The sequence below is a fragment of the Ochlerotatus camptorhynchus genome, unplaced genomic scaffold (genome assembly GCF_037179485.1).
Source record: "Ochlerotatus camptorhynchus isolate MF236.1 unplaced genomic scaffold, CSIRO-AGI_Acam_v1.1 ptg000144l, whole genome shotgun sequence".
Taxonomy (NCBI): Eukaryota; Metazoa; Arthropoda; class Insecta; order Diptera; family Culicidae; genus Ochlerotatus; species Ochlerotatus camptorhynchus.
In genome coordinates, this window is record NW_027040634.1 from 974474 (window position 1) to 990839 (window position 16366).

Here is a 16366-nt window from a genome sequence, read left to right on the forward strand (position 1 = left end):
TGTTCCGGGTATCATCCAAACCATTTGTGGAATAGTTCTATTATTTGGGTTGTCGTTCGTTTCGAGGGGGGCGACACATCTAAATCTCAATTCTAGATGCTCAAAAAATCTCACACTAGCGAATCAATCTTCGAAAAATCATCTATCATTTTGCGCATCTACACCGTGCTTCAAATTTTCGCAGGAAATCTTCAAAATCGACATAAATCTTCCTTCTATCTACTCAGCGTACGTGCAGCTAGCCACAACAAAACACAATCTTTTCTGCATCGTAGATAGAGTCGCCCCCCTCGGTTCGTTTATGGTTATTTTTTATTAGGGTTGCCAGTAACTTTCAAGATCAGAAAAATTGAAATCATGTGTGCCAAACAGTGCCAATGACTGTGGCCAGGAGTGCTCAAACTTGTTTATGGCACACTATGCGGAGTGACCAACCCCTGGTCCCAGCAAGTGGTGCATTTTGACGGTTCGATTGGAACAACTTTTGACAGACGTCCATACTTTTACCCTGTAGGGCTTTATGCCTTGTTCAGACTGGAGAGTAGTAACAATCAATACGAAACTAACGATTTTAAATTGGCTCACTACTTGACTAACCTATTGGTTCCAAGCAAATGATTGACGTATCCCATTCTAGTCGAAATTCTAGTACTATGCAATGTTTGTTTTGATTCGCTATGAAAGTTTGACACCATGGTGGGTATATAAATGGTGATACAGCTTTGTCACTATATAGGCGAGGAGGTCGCGGGGGGGGGGGGGAAATGCGGTTTTAGAGCAAATTGTAAGCAAACTCGGTCGCTGTCCCATACAAAAATCCAACATGGCTGAATCACGAATTTGACACATTAGAACACCTATATGAAGCCACCTTGTTTGACACATAAAATGAGGGGTGATTGGTTTTTCCTATGTTTCGAGGGGTGAATCGATTAGCTTGGGACCGAAGATAGTACCAGAGCTGAGCCAAAAAGTTGAGCACGTTATTTCGGGACCTTCTAGTCTTAAGCGCTGGCCATTTACGTACCACGTACTATTAGAGTTACCTCTATGGTTATAACATGTTATAACGGTTGTCAAATAATTGCAACACAGAAACCACCATCAAGATAGCGCTATAACGTGTTATAACCAAAGAAGAATACTAAGATGAAACAGTCGGAAGAAAAACTTTCTATTTTAGTGTCCTCTTTTACGGTCCCTTCCATCCAATGAATACCCCCCGTATGCAAGGTAATTTTGTGGTTTTGCTGCCCCCTCGGTAGAGATGAAATTTCGCGCTCTTTTTTATCAAAACAATCACACCTAAATCAGAGATGTCCCATTTTTTAAATTATTCGATTAACATCTAATCGATTATTTTTTGTTCGCTGTGCTGTAATGTTTCCACTAATGAGAGTGCAGCATATGTTTGAAACGATGGGTGATGATCCTCTGGAGAAGTTAATGCTTATATCAGCATGATATAACCGATTACAAATATTTTACTTTTCGGTTCGTTAATCGATTAATCGATTATTCGAATGAAAATCGGCCATCACTAGATGAATGTTAAACGTCATTTCAAGAGCAAATTTTCATTATGTCGTAAGTAACATTCGCACCAATCCGAGAAAAATAAAGTTTTGTTTTGATGACCGAAAAGTTATTCCTATTTTCAATTAAACTAGTATAATCTCATAGTGATAGCCATGTTTAACATATTTAGCAGGGTTTTAATCATACAAATGCAAATCGCTAGCTTTCATGCTAAAAAACACTGGTTTTTGAGTCAAAAGTTATTATACGTCGTTTGGTGGCCCCTATTGTTACTTAAGTCAAAGTGTATTTACCAGGATATTAGGGAGAATTATCAATTACGTCTCCTTACGTGCAGCCCATTCATCATTTTAGGACCACCGAAATCATCTTAGCAACAAACAGTTCGATTTATTCACTTTAATAATGAAAAAGCGAAACGACGAACGTACACTTTTCACGGGTTTCTCAGCGCTGTTACTTAAGTCAAACGGCATCTCCATAGAAATTGGGTGACTTAAGTAACATCGAAAACTATTTTGATCGGAAGGTGATTACGTCAAAAAGCAATTTGACTAGTAAATAAATTTAAAAATGGGAATTGATTCTATATTCGGACAGTATATAGTGTAATAGCAGGAGAATCGATTGACACTGATAGCTCGACTTTGTTTACCTTTGTTACATTCGACGTAATGAAAATTTGCTCTTGATTTCAAATATAAGGCCGTACATAAATAATGATACAATTTGAAAGGGACCGGGGCTAATCACAAATTACGTCCCCATGGTAACTGAAATAAACACGAGTGCGGACCGGTTGTTATAACTCTGTAGTCTGAACCAAGGTGCCTACATATAGGTGTTCTAATGTGTCAAATTCATGATTCAGCCATGTTGGATTTTTGTATGGGACAGCGACCGAGTTTGTTTACAATTTGCACTAAAACCGCACTTTCCCCCCCCGCGACCTCTTCGCCTATATAGTGACAAAGCTGTATCCAAGGTTGCAAAGACTCATTTCAGCTAAAACAATGTTTTTCTAAATTATGAAATAATTAGATGTCATGATCAAATTTTGAATTGGTAGGATACAAGAAGAGGTTGCAAAGAATGTGTTTGACATATTAAACCTGTTTATTTCACTTCATGAGAGTCACAGTCAGCGATTTTTCACAAACTCACTCACTCACTCACTCACTCACTCAGCGATCAGCAAATCGCTGATTGTGACTCATAGAAAGCAAAATTTACAGGTTTTATGTTTCCAACGCATACTTTGTAACCTCTTCTTGTAAGTTACAAGTAAAACATGCCATCAAAACATTATTTTAGCTGAAATGAGTCTTTGCAACCTTGGCTGTATCACCATTTATATACCCACCATGGTCTGAACCGAGGTCTGAACGTACTATTAGGTTCTGCAGCGTGACGTCACAAATGAACTCAGTGTTAATAGGCTGAACCTTTTTGACAGTTCAGTGGTACTGTTTACAAGCACTTAGTCGTTTTTTCGAAAAAAAAAATCTAAAATTTCCGAATTTTAACTTGAAAATTGTCAAGGAACAGCGCGGTGAAAGGATGTTGCTCATGGACAGTGCAGAAGTGTGGTTTACATCTCACTGCAGTCTGAAAAATTATCGAGAAAATCTACCCAAGAAAAAAAACGACTAAGTCCACGTAAACAGTACCACTGAACTGTCATCAGATTGAGGTTAACCCCGACTGTGCAAAACCTAATTAGCTAAAATAGCTTTAGCAACGCAACGGGTGGTCTATAATTCGATTTCTCGCGTAGCATTTGAAAACGGCATATGACCAAAATTTAAACAAAGCGTTTTTTGATTTGATTCTATAGCACCGCTAAACAGCTACCAGCAGGGTTGCTTCTACTCACTTGCTATAAAAAAATATTTTTAGGAATTCTGCAATCATTAGATATTATAATGATATGTTGTATGTACATGTAAGTAACAAGAAGAGGGTGTAAAGTATGTGTTTGATTTATAAAACCTATCAATTTCGCTTTCAGAGCGTCACAATCTGCGATCTTATGATTCGTGAGCGTTCACTCAGAGTGAGCGCTCACGAGTCGTAAAATCGCTGATTGTGACGCACTGAAAGCAATATTGACAGATTTTATGTGTCAAACATATACTGCATGACCTCTTCTTGTAACTTACATGTACAACATATCATTATAACATCTAATGATTGCATAATTCCGAAAAACATTGTTTTATAGCAAGTGAGTGGAAGTAACCCTGGCTACCAGTCGTAAAGAAATGTTCCACATTAATATCGATAAAAATCATTAAAAATAACTTGATTTTTATAACGGCCGATAAACGAAATTTTTCGAATCATTCATAACTAACCTGATAACTAACCCTAATAAAATAGTTATGGTTATTTTGCTTAACTACGTGTTATGGATATAATCAAAACCATTTGTGGAATGGTTCAATCATTTGGGTTATCATTCGTTTATGGCACCTTTTTATTAGGGAAAACGGCCATATAACATATATTTTGTTCGTTCCATTAGGTTCCATTGATAGATCTACACTGAAGCAAAATGCACTTAAGAATTTAGTAAGGCTCGACTTAAGAACGACACGTATGAATTTCATAAGTGTGACTTATGAAAGATTTTCGTTTATCATCAGGTACGAGATCAGGGAGCTCTTATTCGCCTTTAAACATTTCATTTTCCCACGTGTTGAAAGAAGAGTCGCTAACCCATGGGCCCTGTAATTTCAAGGTCCATGGTTCGGTTCCAGACTGCTCCGATTTATTATTTTTTTGCCAACATTATTTTTCATAAGACAAATGAAATTCATACCGATTTCTTGTTGCAAAAATTCATAAGTGGTTCTTATGGAATTCTTACGTTCTTTTTCGTAGAAGGGCCGATGATTTGTTTTGCATTTATTTGACGTTAACAAAAGGCTTAGCAAAGGGCCTATAATTTCTGTTGACAAGCACAACGGTTTAACAAAAAGGGCCTAACTATTGAAAGGTTTACAAAATGGCTTATTAATTCAAGACTAACAATTTAAAAGGCCTCAACTCCATTTTGTAAAAAAAACCTTGTAGGGTCATTTTGTCGTGAACCGAAGTCCGTCAACGCAAACCAACAAAGAACAGGTAGGAATTTTTCTTCTACCCGATTGGGTTTTAGGCTTGCGACTGTACACTCAAAGGATTTTCAAATCTAAATAGATTAAAAGTTACGCTGAATTGCAACTCTCCTTACCGACGCATAGCTTTGTATACAGCGAAAACCCAAAACTTGATAACTTAAAAAATATCGATTTTTTGGACCACCCTAACATGAAAATGGACACCCTAATGCCCAATAAAAAAGTAAGAGCTTGTATCCAAGACACGACCGTAGATTTGATGTAGGATTACATGCTCGGTATCAATATTCGGTGACTGTGTTAAAGGTCCGTTTAGACTATCTGATTTCTTGGTCTGATTTTGATCGCCGTCATAATGAAAAATCTGCTCGAATTTACTTTCGACACACTTTGTCGAACTCCCCTGTTCGCTGGTGTTCACACTGCTTGAACATGTCGAAAGAACTGTCAATTGACCACTTTGTCAAGCAGTTTTGGCTCGACCTTCTACCAGCGATTTCACAAAACTGGACCAACTGATTTCTATTTTTTTATGAAACGCACAAATGTTGGCTACTGTTCTCGTGGTTCTATATATAAAGAGAGAGAATACTAACTTTGTATAAACTGGTTTATACATTGGATGGTATAAAATTGAGGTATTCTTCTGATGTATATTATGCGTTTATACGGCAGATTCAATTATTTTTGTTATGTGGTTTGTTATGATTGAAAAACATAAACAAAAAGTTGGAGAGATTGAACTGTATGGTTTCGGGTACGAGAAAATGGTCTTACAAGGTTTGTTTACAAAATGGAGTTGGTCTTGAGTTAATAAAATTAATTTTTTATCGATTTTCATATATTTTTGAAAACTTTTCGCATATTTTGGATGTTGTTTGCTGAGATACAGTTTCTATTGTTATTGTGAACAATATTAATGTTTTAAATACTTCAATTTCCTTATATAGGGTTACGGTATGTAATGTGGGTCTAGTCCTTTCATTCGGCCTATCACGCAAATAAATAATTAATTAAGGAATATTACACAAAAAATAAGGAAAATATTGATCACTGATGGTTGATAAATGTGTACCACACACAAATCAATTTATATCACAACATTTCAATACATTTTCAGCTCTCGTAAGTAATAAAACTGGTTGAGAATATCACAATGTTCGGAGTTTTTAGCCGCCATGACTTATAAGGTTAAGATGGGAAGGTTGACTGACGATCATCAAATGGCCTGATTATGGCATTTATTGATTGGAATTACCTGATAATACACACTAGACGTAAAACTTACAGTTGCTGTTTGAATATTTTATGTTTATTTTAATTGTTTAACAACGTTTTCACAAGTAAAACATGGACCCAACTTTAGGGACACATTTCTTTTCTATGTTCCTAACTATGGCCCATGAAATTCATTTGACAGCATATAGCAATAAGAGTAACGTCAACAATGTTGTTTTGCATTTGGATGATAAGGAACGAACAGGAAGGGAGATTTTTTCTGCCAAACCTGTATAATGAACATCACAATGTTCTGATTTAGATATTCTGCGGTCAAAAGACGATAAGCGAAATTTTTAATTTTTAATTTTTAAATTGAGTGATTTAATGTAGTTTTCGTAAAATTTTCTCTAAGAAATGTTTTGAGGAATGAAGAGCATTAAGTTAACAGTGATAGTGATAAAAAAAAATACATCAGAAAACGTTACCAAGAGCGTTTTTTTGAGGATCAAACAAGATAGGACGAAGTTGCATCCATAAATAGACCCAATTTGGGGACAATAGACCCATATTACATACATTTCCCTCGTGAGTTATTGTCTTAAAAAAAGTAAGTTTTTCAACTTTTCGTGGTTTCTGATAGCAAACGACATGATAAGCATATCTAAGCATACCATTTAGCAGTAGAATATCGTTTGCAGGTAAATTCATTGATGAGTTATGATTAAAAACGTAATCGATGGCTGCATATTAGACCGAGGTTAGGGACGTATACCCTATGAATTAAATATTGGCGGAAAATTTTACATTTAAATTTTCTGGTTTGTTTACATTTTGGACATATGCCCTTTTCAAATGTTAGAGAGATTTCTTTACATTTGTAACTTAGGATCTTTTGAAAAGTTCTGCGAGAACTGTCACTGTCGATTGCGTCACTGATGTCACTTTGTTGCAATGTCTTGGAGTACAGGTATTGCAAAGCAAATTTGCCGCCTCTTTCATTTTCCCACTGTTCTTATAATGTATTTTATAAGATTAGCGGGCGAATGAAAAAGAAAACAAATTCGCATTGTTGGACCTGTTCTCCATTACTTTATTTTGTTGCTGCAGCATCAGCACCCACGCATTCGAAATCTTAAATAAAATTTTTCGTTCCGTTTTGATCTGCCTCATCGTCAGTGCCCTTTCTGTTTTGCTACCCGGATTCGTTTGTGATCGCTTTGTTGTGTGTGCTCGTTGCTCACATTTTGTCTCGGCTCCTCGCAGACGATAGAAACTACAACCAGAAGTGCACAGTGCAGAACATCGCGGCATACATAAAATTAGAACGCAATATTCACGCATCCATCGCGGGTCGCGGGGATATTCGCTCCCGCTCGGCTATAAATAGATCATTATTCCACTCGAATAACGCCAACCAAAACGGATTGAAGATTTGGATTTCGTCACATCAAGTGCGGAGGAATTTTCCGTCTCGGGCAGCCATTCGTTGTTTTCAGTTTTCAAGTAGAATTAATGCAGATTTCCTGGAAATTTCGGTCAAATCTGCATGATTCACAGTGAACAATGATGATGGCACAGAGCGAGGATCCTCCCTTCGTTGGGGATTGGTATCGTGAGAAGAAATTGGGCAGTGGTGGATTTGGTTTTGTGACGCTCTGGAAAAATCACAAGACCAAAGAGATGGTTGGTAAGTGGCGCTCGATGAATTCTCTGCTGCTGATGTAACCATTGTTCTATATTTGCAGCTATCAAAAAATGTCACATACTGCTTGATAAAAGCGAGATGACTGATAAGAACTGCGAAAGGTGGTGTAACGAGGTGTCGCTGATGACCAATAAAGTGCGCAATGAAAACATTGTCCGGACGGTGCAGGTTCAACCGGAAAGCTTTCTGCAGGAATTGGTCAAACATTCGGCAAATAAGTTGCCCGTTCTGTGTATGGAATATTGCGAGGGAGGCGACTTGCGGAGAGTACTGAATCGCGTTTCCAGCTGCTGTGGATTGAAGGAACAGGAAGTGAGAGACATTCTGCGATCGCTAAGGAATGCGATTTCCTGTTTGCATAATTTGAAAATCACTCACAGGGATATTAAACCGGAAAACATAGTCCTGAAGCAGGTAGGCGACCGAACGGTCTACAAACTGACGGATTTGGGCTATGCAAAAGCTCTGGACAAGCAGAGTTTGAATGCCAGTTTGGTGGGAACGGTTGAATACATAGCGCCAGATTTGATCTACTGTGATCGGTACAATTGTTCCGTCGACTACTGGTCCATGGGGATTATTGGTTTTGAAATCATGTGCGGAGTACGTCCCTTTATTCCGCACTCCATCGTCGCTAAATGGATGATGCTCGTGCAGCAGAAGAAATCCACGCACATTGCTATTACGGAGGACAACCGGGAAAATTATACGTACCATACCGAAATTTTCCCGGAAAATAACATTTCCCATGTTTTGCAAAAGTACTTGGAAAAATGGCTGACGCTTGCTTTGGAATGGAATCCAAAACAGCGTGGACATGTCTTTCAGATTGGTAATAAAGAGGTTACCGAACAGCAGCTGAAATCCGCCAAGGTGGTCAACAACTCTGAACCACCGAGCGGCCAACCGGTTCAAGTGCTCAAAATATTTGCAATGCTGGATTCTATTTTGGATACCAAAATTCTTACCATCTTCAGCTTGTACAATTGCCGCTTTTTGAGCATTGAAATTGACGAAACAACTGACATGGAAACGCTTCGCTCGGCAATCGAAACCCAAACTAACATCCCTCGCAATGCAATCGAGTTCGTTTTGCCACTCGAGCAAAAACTAGACCGTGTCACGGACAGCACGAAACCCATCGATCTACATCTAGACGGATTCTACGACAAACCGATGCTGTTTGTCGTCAAACAAGGAACCATAATGCAGCCGGATTTGAAACCGCACATCCCGAAGAGTGTGTCGGACGTGTTCCAGAACATTAAGTTGAAACTGAAGCCGCACATGTTGAGGCAGTTTGTGTCGAACGCTTGGTACTTTGTAAACAGCGAACAGCGAACCTATGTGACGACGCTGGACGGCATAAAGAATTACGGATTAATGCTGAACGACGAGATAGTCAAGTGCCGGGACGATGTTGGAAGGATGAACAAAGTTTCCTATGGAATCAGCGGAGGGCTGGAATATCATAAGCTGTCGCTGAGTCTTGCCAAGGAGAAGGCGAAGTCTTATCAGGTGAGTGGTCTTGTTGTAAATGAGGTTTTTGTTTTCGCTAGAATGTTTTACCTACCTATTCCAAATGCCAGTCGAAAGGTGTTCTGCCCCGTTATGTCGGTATATAATGTTCTAAGACTTTCGGATGATTGACTAGAGAAATATTATTCGCCTGTGTCTGACAAATAATTTTTTTTTGATGGGCTACGAATCGCCAGGTTGATTCAACGCCGAACGAAGTACTCTTCTCCATTGGACTCGGTCCTGAGCCAATCGCTTCCAGTCGCCATGAACGTTTAGCGACCTGATGTCCTCCTCAACTGCAAATAGCCAACGTGTCCGAGGTCTACCCCGGAGTCGACGACCTCTACCGGGTTCTCTGCTGAATATAATATTTGCTTGTCGTTCTTCCGGCATCCGCACTACATGCCCAGCCCACCGTAGTCTGCCGTGTTTTATAAGCTTCACTATATCCGTACCGTTATACACTTGGTACAACTCGTGATTCATGCGACGCCGCCAGATGCCATTCTCCTGTTTACCGCCGAGTATTGTTCGCAGCACCTTACGCTCGAAGACACCAAATGCTCTCCGGTCAGACTCTTTTAACGTCCACGATTCGTGGCCGTAGAGGGCTACCGGAAGTATCAGCGTCTTATACAGAGCGAATTTCGTTTTCGTTTGCAGGCTACGGGACTTCAGCTGGCTACGTAATCCGTAAAAGGCCCTGTTTGCAGCTGCAATACGTCTCTTCACCTCGCGGGTAACATCATTATCGCATGTCACTAGTGTTCCAAGATACACAAATTCTTCCACTACCTCAAATTGTTCACCATCTAACAACACTACACTACCAACACCACTATTGTTCCCACGCTGTCTACCGGCTACCATGTACTTCGTTTTGGTAGAACTTATCGTGAGCCCAATCCTCGCCGTCTCCCTCTTAAAAGGCACAAACGCCTCTTCCACTGCTCTACGGTCAATTCCGATGATATCGATGTCGTCCGCAAAGGCAAGGAGCATGTACGATCGTGTGATGATGGTACCGTTCCTCTGCACACCAGCTCTCCTAATCGCTCCTTCAAGAGCAATGTTGAACAGTAAGTTTGAAAGTGCATCACCCTGCTTCAATCCATCTAAGGTCACGAACGAGGTCGAAATCTCATCTGCAACCCTTACACTTGATTTCGATCCATCTAGCGTTGCGCGAATCAGTCTAATTAGTTTCGCCGGAAAACCATGTTCTAGCATAATCTGCCAAAGCTCATTTCTCTTCACTGAATCGTATGCTGCTTTGAAATCAATAAACAGATGGTGAGTCTGCAAGTTGTACTCCCGGAATTTATCAAGGATTTGACGCAGGGTAAACATTTGATCCGTCGTTGATCGGCCCTCACGAAAACCAGCCTGGTATTCACCGACGAAGGACTCCTCAAGCGGTCTCAATCTGTTAAACAGAACGCGTGACAGTATTTTGTACGCCGAATTCATCCTCATCAAACCAGCCATTACGTGGTCGTCTTTGAGCTGTACCTATCACTTCTTGTGCTGTTGTGTTCACCGCTCCGTGGATTGTGTTCCACAGATTGTTGAGGTCCTCGTTCACGTTGATTTCGCTAATCCGCTCATCAAGCTTCTGGCGGTACTCTGCAGCAACACCTTCTACTGACAAGCGATGGATATTGAAACGCATCGATCTCCGGTTCGTTGAATTCGTAACGGTCGATAGACGCGCCCGAATTTTGCAGACAACAAGATAATGATCTGAGTCAATGTTAGGCCCCCTAAAAGTCCTTACATCAATGACATCTGAGAAGTGCCGGCCATCCACCAACATGTGATCGATCTGGGTGCAAGTTTCGCCATTTGGGTGTCTCCAGGTGTGCTTTCGGATATTCTTGCGTGCAAAGTAGGTGCTACTGATGGCCATACCTCTAGCAGCGGTGAAGTTTATCAGTTTCAGGCCGTTATCATTGGTTACTGTATGTAGGCTCTCTGTACCAATGATTGGACGAAAGAAATCTTCCCTCCCGACCTGCGCATTTGCATCTCCGATTACAATCTTCACGTCGTGTTTTGGGCACTCATCATAAGTTTTATCGAGACTGTCATAAAACGCGTCCTTCACGTCATCGGATTTATCGTTGGTTGGCGCATAGATGTTGATCAGGCTGTAGTTGAAGAATTTGCCCCGAATCCTTAATACACAGATGCGGTCGCTTACCGGTCTCCACCGCATAACACGCTTCATCTACTTCCCGATCACTATGAACCCTACTCCATGTTCTGCCCTATCGCCACCGCTGTGATAGATATGATACTTGAAGGAAGTGTTGGCGATGGGATCCACCGCCCGGAATTCACGTTCTCCGGATCTAGGCCACCGTACTTCCTGAATAGCAGCTACGCTCACATTCACTTTTTGCAGTTCACGAGCCAAAAGGCCCGCTCGTCCAGGTTCATTTAAGGTTCTGACATTCCAAGTACCGAGTTTCCATTCATTGTCCTTATTTCGTTGCCGGGTCGGTTGCCGAAAATTCCGTTCGTTGTTTTCTCTTTCTTCGTTTTTCTGAGTAATGTTGGGGGTTTCAGTATGCTACCTTAGCGGGGTCGCGATACCTACATCATGTTGGTGGGGCTGCCACCTTAGGTGTAGCTGACGTGATACAGCATTTCTTATTCAGCCGCTCGCTCCGAGACAGACGCTGTTTGAGCCGCACCTCCATGGTGAACAGACGTTCGAGGGTCGCACCCCCTCACTTTGCTATCACCACGATCCGGATCCATGTTTTTATCGTGGTGACATTGCCCAGGCTACGCTACCAGCATCTTTTGCTGGCGGTCTTTGTCATCGGCTGACCCGTGGAAGCGTGAGGTAGGAACTTGTGAGGACCAGAGCTGTTGGGACAACACTCCTTCCAGTTTGTCGACTCACCATTTGTAGCCTGACAAATAATATTCTTATCTAATAACATCAATGTTATCCATTTGTTGTGCTGCTGCAAAGCGGTACTGAAAACGCTTGCACATTGTTGTTGAAATATGCGTATCTGTCATAGATACTAATTTAATTAATTAAAAGCAAAAGAATTATTGCTCCTTTATGTATAATACCAAACAGGTTTTTCCTAGCATTGAACGGAACCGATTTTGTGGTGGTTTATTAATTTATTTGATAAGGCTCAACCGAATTAACTTTACAGAGCCGAGGATTCTTGGTCACTATACAATACATCTTAAAACTATAGTCAAAAGGTACAACACAATAAACACTTTATCTTCCGCTATCCAAAAAGCCTCCTCCATCAGAACTGGAGCCGCTTCCAGTGGTTTCATTGTATGGCAAATTGTTGTACGCCAACGAGGGTCAGAGCGCGTCCATTGCAGCAATGGACGCAAAACGTGGTCAGCACTCACACACTCATCACGAAACGGTTGCTTTCCAAAGTCGACGACCACGCATCGACCGAAAGAACTGCTGATGAAGAACAATGAGGAGGACCACACAATGGTTGCTGCCGAGAAAACAGACGATAGAGTAGCACACATCGAGAGTGGCCTGCTTTTGTCGACAGCCGAGTGAACACTGGAACCGATTTTGTAGTTCCTATTGTCAAATATCATAAAGTTTATCTTCAACATATAAAACGAAGTTACGTTTGAGCACTAGCTTGATCGCTAACAGAATCTTTTCGAGCACAATGGCTTCCATCTGGACTAAGCTGCGAAAGTTCATTTTCTACAAGTTGGACACACACATGGGCACTGTCATTGTCTCATCTACATATGTACTGTCGAAATTTCCGAAGGATGTCGAATTCGAAGGATCCGTCAAGATTCTCAAAAGCTCTTTGGTCATGAAACAGTAACAGAAGAATAACGGCCTATAATTAAGGAAATTGAGAACTCAAGAGAAGCCTCTTCAAAAACTACACTATAGTCATGAGAAGACAGTGTTCATTGGTAGGAAAACGCTGCGTTTTCGAGCAAGCAGATGGAAAATGCAAGTTTTGCCATGGCGCTGGCAATCAATCAAGGGAAGGACAATAATTGGATCTTTAATTCGGGTGTTTTGGATCATTTCACTAGGAATCGCGTGCGGAGAACGCCAGTTTCGACGTCGTTGAATGTTACTCAAGTGATCAGTATATCTATCGGTTTAACAATAGCATGCTGGTCATGATCTTCAATAAATCCAGTCAGAGTACAATCCCTCATCAATTGCGGTTGCCTAGATTTCGAGCGGTAAAAGGTTGCAGAGAAACGCATCAAGTTAGGGGGTTAGGCCAAGTGGAGCAAGGCCAAATGCATTGAAACGTCATTGAATTTTCTTCGTCGTACGGATGAAGGTAGGAAAAATGAATTAGCTTGGAGCGCTTATTTTGTTTTCGAGAACAGTGGGGGTGTAAATATTAATATTTTGCACTTTTATAGTCTTTGTTTTGTAACTTTTAAACTGAAGTATCGGATCAAATGTATTATTGATTTGTGCACGGTGAAATCATTTAGATGTTTGATGTTTTCTACTCGATAGAACGGAAATAGGCGATTATGACAAAATAGCGCTGTATTAACACTTTAGTCAACAGTGATTATATGATATCTGTAATCGGTTCGTTATTGATAAATTTGGATTGAGCGTCCGTATCATTTAATAACAGTGATCGAAGCAATGCAATCAATTCAAAATTTAAATCGCCAACTAATCGGACATCCCGCTTTTCAGCTTCCACTCGACATGGTCCAGCAGCGCTTCGCCGTATTGGAAGAACGGTGCATCCGAATGGAGGCTACCATCTGCAAGCTAGCGGAGGTGGCAGACAAAATCACCACCCGTTACGAGTCGGTGCTGAAACGCAGCCGCGAGGTGGTCGGCCATCAGCTGCTCAAAGGTTACGAACAGCAGGACTATTACAGTCTGAAGCATTTAGACGGTCGGTACGAGATTGCCCGCGTACAAATCCTGGAAAAGAGTACCCACGAAAAGTCGCACATCGATATGTTGCAGGCGGTGTACGAGTGTCTGAAGAAGCGGGATATCCTGCTGAGAGATTACGACTTCAAGGAGCTGCAGCAGTGAGTTGATCCTAGCTTGAATTGTTAATTTTCGGTAAACCTATTTTTCTGATTGTAGACAACTGATCGATATTCGTCGTGAAAAGCAAGAAATAAGGAAAGCTCTGGAAAAAGCACAAGAGCACGCGGAAAAGTTCAAGAAAGACTTGGCCAAAATGATACTGGAGCACAATGATAGCATCTGGAGCCTGTTTCTGCAGAGTTCTACCGAAGTAACGCAGAAGCAAGCGGTTCTTTGTAACGGAAGTGCACCGATCATCCCTGATATCGAACGAATAATGGGAAGCGCTCTTGTGAATGGCGACCTGCCTGGTGCTCCCAAGTTCCACGTCGGTGGCACGGTTTCCACATTGCAGAATTCGTTTGGTAACGAACCAGTCAGCAAGAGTTTACTCTGCTTCGGTGAAGGGCCGGATGTTGAGTCGTTGATAGCTGCCAATCAGTCGTTGATCATGACGTAAGTTCGATCATCGTTTATAAGTTGCTGTAATGATTACCATTTTTTCCTGAATTCTAGAACTGACGATCTTATCAGCGATGCATTCGAATGGATGAAGTAAGCTGACTTTAAAGCAATCGATTTCTTTGCATTTTTCATAGTCAATTAGGATAGTGCCTGCAGAACGGAACGTTTTTCTTGTAATCCCTGAATGTGATACGTCATTGGTCGTTTAGAGTGAAGATAGCTTTTTCATCTACAAACGCACGATTCGTAAAATTCATTTGTCATTTTATTTTTAATGTTTATTACTATATATATTTACAGAACAAATAAAGTTAAGTCTTATGTTAATGGCAACAGTCGTAGCTTACTTGTCTTCCTTACGCCAGGTGCTCAGGTAGCTCATGAGATCGGTCAGTCCTTCGAACTCGGTTCTGCTTGTGGGAGGATCATTTTTCGGTATCCTTGGAAAAATGGTTCCGACTGATTCCCTGAATTCTTTCATCTGTTAAATAAATACAAATCCAAATTTAAGTCATTCACCACGTTCCAGTACATTTCTAAACTCTCACATTGGTGGCCCCTGTCAGTTTCCATATACCGTAGCAAATGGTACCGGTTCCGATAAAGGCGTACAACGTTCCCCAGCCGAGTGCTCGCATGGCAAGACTGGCACCGGTTTCCTGCATGACGATACTGCCTCGGACACCGCTTTCAAAGAACTGTGGATCGGATTTCTTCACCGTCATGATCGTTTTGCTGAATCCTGCCACAGCCGCCATGCCAGCGACTCCAGCTAGAAATGCACCAGCTGAAAAAAGGTTTAAGATGTTTCAAAAACAACAATCTTTTGAATTCCTATTGATATGCGTGCTTTCTTACCTCGATAGCGATACTTTCTCTCGTCTTCAGTCATTTCCCGGCGCTGTAATCCGGGTTTCGATTCTGTTGGTTGGTCCATGCTTGTGAACACTGGTCCGGGCGGGTTTTTACATAACCAGATCAAAACAAATAGCTGTCAAATGATTTTTCTGTGATTGAACGGTGTTGTGTTTATATTATAAATTGTGTTGGTGTTGGTAGCAAGTGCACCGTTTTGTAGCTTTCGTAGCCCGCCACGTCAGTATTTATGGCGCTGCGTTCATTATCAAGAGGATAATAATGCGCGTGTATCTCCTTAGCAGTGCATTTTCTCGTGTAAATTGGGTTGTTTAATTTTGAAAAATATACCAATTTTTATACATCATCTGATAGAGCTTGGTTTTCTGAGCACAATGATTTTTTTTTTTCTTTATTAAAGAGACTTTTAGCCTTGGGCTGGTTTGTCTCTGGGAATCCCAGATGGGGAATCCCCTATTTGAGGGGGGTGGGAATTCCAGAGGGAAATTACCCTAACAACATAGTTTGGATCAGTTGTTCCACAGCTGTCTACAGCAGCAGTGGATTTTTTATTCCGTTGTGAACCACACGATAGCCTGTTTTCGAGACTCGCTATTATATAGTTGCTCTTTGTTCGTTGCTAGCAGTTCGGTGCCTTTTGTTGCTACGGTGCAAGATGTGTGAAGTAAAAAACACCATCAAGTTTAGCTTCAGCCATTGTGATGCCAAACCAAACATCGGAGAGATAGTAAATTTCGCCAAAGCACTCGACGCGGATCCGGCTGAAATGGAAGCTGTTTATCGCATTGGTGAGGAAAGGGGAGTCTTCATGAAGTTCAAATCAGAGGAAGCGATGCTCCATGCTCTGACATTCAATTC

The 16366-nt window shown here is 41.1% G+C and overlaps 2 protein-coding genes across 2 annotated transcripts in view; one reads left to right on the plus strand and one right to left on the minus strand.

Annotated features, from left to right (window-relative positions):
* IKKbeta (I-kappaB kinase beta) overlaps nucleotides 1–14775 on the plus strand; it is a 526241-nt gene extending 511466 nt beyond the window's left edge. The window contains exons 2-6 of the mRNA XM_065221548.1: nucleotides 7404–7572; nucleotides 7631–9108; nucleotides 13817–14166; nucleotides 14225–14623; nucleotides 14684–14775. Coding sequence (XP_065077620.1) covers nucleotides 7449–7572; nucleotides 7631–9108; nucleotides 13817–14166; nucleotides 14225–14623; nucleotides 14684–14726 — 2394 coding nt within the window. The 5' untranslated portion in view covers nucleotides 7404–7448 and the 3' untranslated portion in view covers nucleotides 14727–14775. The remainder of the gene's footprint in view (nucleotides 1–7403; nucleotides 7573–7630; nucleotides 9109–13816; nucleotides 14167–14224; nucleotides 14624–14683) is intronic.
* Nucleotides 14776–14959: 184 nt separating this feature from the next.
* LOC135700910 (transmembrane protein 242) lies at nucleotides 14960–15581 on the minus strand. The gene is made up of 3 exons (XM_065221581.1): nucleotides 15491–15581; nucleotides 15181–15419; nucleotides 14960–15113 (listed from the first exon to the last, which is right to left on the minus strand). The coding sequence occupies exons 1-3, from the start codon at nucleotides 15567–15569 to the stop codon at nucleotides 14976–14978; spliced, it is 456 nt and encodes a 151-aa protein (XP_065077653.1). The 5' UTR covers nucleotides 15570–15581; the 3' UTR covers nucleotides 14960–14975.
* Between the last annotated feature and the right edge of the window lie 785 nt (nucleotides 15582–16366).